Genomic DNA, 3,855 nt, shown 5'->3' on the forward strand with positions numbered 1-3,855 from the left:
CCGCGTTGCTCGAATACCAGGATGAGCCAAACCGTGGAGTTTTGAGAGTACCAGCTGCCGACAGTTTGCGGGAACAAAAGGACGAACACGACTGCCTGACACATCACAGTACAGTTCAATACTCGAATCCGGCAATCTCAACTTCTTCAACCCAACACCATCTTCAGACTGGCTCTTCAGCTGAGCGAGCAACTCTGCATCAGTCTTCTGCCCCTCAGCAATTAACTCAATAACATTTGCCTCCAACTGAACCGTAGCAACCCGAGACAAAGAGTCAGCCACCGTATTATCTGCACCAGCCAGATGACGAATATCAGTGCAATACTGACTAATAAACTCCAGCTGTCTTGCACGACGAGGAGATGCCTTCTCACTTATTTGCCTGAACGCAAACGTTAATGGTTTGTGATCCGTAAAAATGACGAAATCACGTCCCTCTAATGCATACTTAAAATGCTGGACAGCTTGATAGATAGCAGTCAACTCACGATCATAAGCACTATACTTAGTCTGCGCTGGACTCAAACCTTTTGAATAAAATGCCAATGGCTGAGTCACACCTTTCACTACTTGTTGGAGAACAGCACCCACCGCAACGTCTGAAGCATCAGTCGTGAGCGTCAATTGTGCATCCAGAGCCATGAAGTTAAGCAACGTAGCTTGGGCAAGATCCTTCTTGCAAGCCTCAAAAACCTCTATATCTTCTGGAGTCCAAGAAATCACCGACTTATCATTCTTGCGGTTACCTGGTGTAAGATGAAACAACCGCTGCTGATTCTGCACAGCGTTACGCAGAAACGGCCGATAAAAGTTCACCATGCCTAAGAATTGTCTAAGCTGTTTCACCGTTGCTGGCAGAGGAAAATCACGAACAGCTTGAACTTTACTCTCCGGAGGACGTAAACCCTTTGCACTAATAACGTGCCCAAGGAACTCGATCTCGGAACAGCCGAACTTACACTTGGCAAAATTCACGGTCAAACCAGTTTCTCTAAGTCGATCTAAAACCAGTCGCAAATGCATTCTATGTTCTGCTTCATCTTTTGACGCAATTAAAATATCGTCGATGTACGCAAAAACGAAATTAAGATCACCTAGAGTCTCATTCATAAAACGCTGAAACGTCTGGGCAGCATTACGGAGACCGAAAGTCATAAAGCGAAACTCGAACAGGCCAAACGGAGTTGTAATAGCTGTCTTCGGAATGTCTGCCAGTGCAAGCGGTATCTGATGATACGCTTTCTGCAAATCTATCTTCGAAAACATAGTTTTACCATGAAGAATACTCGTCACATCATGAATGAACGGAATCGGATACCGATCAGGTTTAGTTTGCGCATTGAGCATGCGATAATCGCCACACGGTCTCCAACTTCCATCGCCTTTGCGAACCATGTGAAGTGGACTTGCCCAACAGCTTTTCGAAGGTTGACAAATCCCTGTCTGGACTAAAAATTGGAATTCCTTCTTGGCTTCTTCAAGTTTGGCTCCAACTAAACGTCGGGGACGAGCAAATGACGGCGCACCAAATGTCTCGATGCAATGTTCAACCTTAGTAACTAAACCCATCCGATTTGCACTCATAATGCCTAAATCACGGTATTCATTAACCAGCTCAGCATAAGCTGAAACTGAACCACACACACGCACAGTATCTTCTTGAGACACAGCAGCCTTACCCTTCATCATCAAAGTCGTCTTCGAATCAACTAACCGCTTCCTTTTCAAATCCACTAACAAATCATAGTGATTAAGGAAGTCGGCTCCAACAATAGGACAGCTAACATCCGCAATCACGAACGTCCACGGGAAATCTCTACGCAAACCCAAAGACAAAAGCAGTCGACGCTCGCCAAATGTTTGAATAGGCGTACCATTAGCGGCATATAAATTAACTGATGCAACACTGTTAGCCCTTTGCTTCCAACGACAGAACGACTTCGGTAAAACTGATATGTCCGCACCAGTATCAACGAGAAAAACGGTCGACGTGGCGGGATCTTTAATACTAAGTCGAGCTATACGAACACTAACCCCTTCTCGGCTCGACGACGTAGAAGGAGTGCCTAGTTTTTTGACTGATGAGAGCTTGCCACAAAACTACAGGGCTGCCGACAAGCATTAGCTCTATCACCAAACCTTTCGTGATACCAGCACCAATCTGGATGACTTCCTGGTCGGGAACGAGTTCGCCTACGTCTCCTCAATGACGATCGACTTTGCACCGACTCACTACGACGTAAATCCAAACGACTCAGACGCTGTTCGATTTGCTCAAGCCTTCGTAAAATCACAGCATTCTCAGAATAGGCTGAACAATCAGAGGCTGACGCTACAGCAATCTGTTGAAAATCACCCGCCTCGCAAATACGATCTGCCAATTTCGCCAGTTCTGCCAGTGCCACGTTCGATGCCTGCAGAATAGCGCGCACTTGTGGTGGCAAACGCTTCAGCCAAAGAGACTTAAGGAACTCATCACTCACCTTGTCTTTAGCTAACGCTGTCAACTCCGTTAACAACTGTGTTGGCCGTCTATCACCAAGTTCAACCTCCGACAACAACCGTTGAATCTTCCGCTGCTCGCTCTCACTGTACCGCTCTATGATGCAAGCCTTCAAATTAGCGTACCTTCCAGTTTCAGGAGGATGAAGCACTGCATCACTCACATCGGCCACAACACTTGACTCAATCGCTGCCAATACCGTGTTGAACTGTGTGACGTCACTCGAAATGACAGCTACTGCGAATTGCGCCTCGATCTGAGCAAACCAAATCTCCGGTCGCTCGTGCCAAAACGGCGGCACCTTCACTGCCACACGGTTTACGACACTTCCACTATCAGAAGCCATTACTACACCTTCGTCTGCAACTGACATCCCAGCTCGATAATTAGATATTTAGCTCAGAAGTTAATATTTCTAAATTTAAACTTTTTCGAAATCACGTCGGGGTCACCAATTTAGCAATGATCTGTTCACCTTGCTAATTAATAAAACTCTAAAAATTTTCAATGTTAATAAACTTTTATTCAACTTTTTACAGAGAGAAAAATCGGAACGTTCTCCTCAATCCAAACAAAAAACTTAAAAATATTTGAAATTGAATTTTACTTTTTAAATTCAATAAATGCACAGCCAACTGGGTCGCCACACTGGTATAGTAACTCATTAATTGATTTCAAGGATCTTCAGCATTTTAAGCTACCTCTGCTGATATGGGTAACTAGCTGGTGTATACTCGTATTAGCCAATAATTTAATCGATATGAGTAGAGATGGAACTTTTATTCAACTTCTTTCTGACTGTCAGATTTGGATTTCTGTCAGGACAAAAATATTGGGTTAGGAGCTCTTACTCCCACCTGTCATTAAGAGTTTCCAACAAGAGGTATATAGGTATATAGTTTTCAATTTGAACTTTTTTCTAATTGTTTCGGTTGGATTTGTGCTGGGACAAAAATATTGAGTCAGGAACTTTTACCCCCACCTGTAACTAAGAGTTTCCAACAAGAGGTATATAGTTTCTAATTCGAAGGATTATATATCTTCTGTAAAAGTGAGTTATTTTTCAAACAGACTACTACAGTATGGTATAAAGCGCCAGTTAAGGACATATCGCTGTCACACTCTATTCTGCTCTAATGTAAATGATTGTTTTTATTATACCAAACATATTTACTTATTTAATTAAAATTCTATTTATATATAGTAAATTAATTTATAATTTATATTAATTGTAACTAAGCAAACAAACTCTTTAAGGATATTTAACATACCTTGAGTATTCTCAAGCCTTTTTTATCTTATATAAACCGTTTTCAGCTTATAAAATATACATATAATATTTTTTTGGTTAT

The 3,855-nt window shown here is 42.4% G+C and overlaps 1 protein-coding gene across 1 annotated transcript; it reads right to left on the bottom strand.

Moving 5' to 3' along the window:
• Positions 1-2,066: 2,066 nt before the first annotated feature.
• On the bottom strand, positions 2,067-2,849 carry LOC119665232. The gene has a single exon (XM_038074520.1). It carries the CDS (start codon positions 2,847-2,849, stop codon positions 2,067-2,069), a length of 783 nt encoding a protein of 260 aa, XP_037930448.1.
• Positions 2,850-3,855: the final 1,006 nt, after the last annotated feature.

This window comes from Teleopsis dalmanni, unplaced genomic scaffold (genome assembly GCF_002237135.1).
Source record: "Teleopsis dalmanni isolate 2A unplaced genomic scaffold, ASM223713v2 unscaffolded_contig_4021, whole genome shotgun sequence".
Classification (NCBI taxonomy): Eukaryota; Metazoa; Arthropoda; class Insecta; order Diptera; family Diopsidae; genus Teleopsis; species Teleopsis dalmanni.

What these genes read in the sequence shown, in the direction of transcription:
- LOC119665232 (XM_038074520.1), bottom strand. Translation starts at nt 2,849, where the DNA reads ATGGCTTCTGATAGTGGAAGTGTCGTAAACCGTGTGGCAGTGAAGGTG.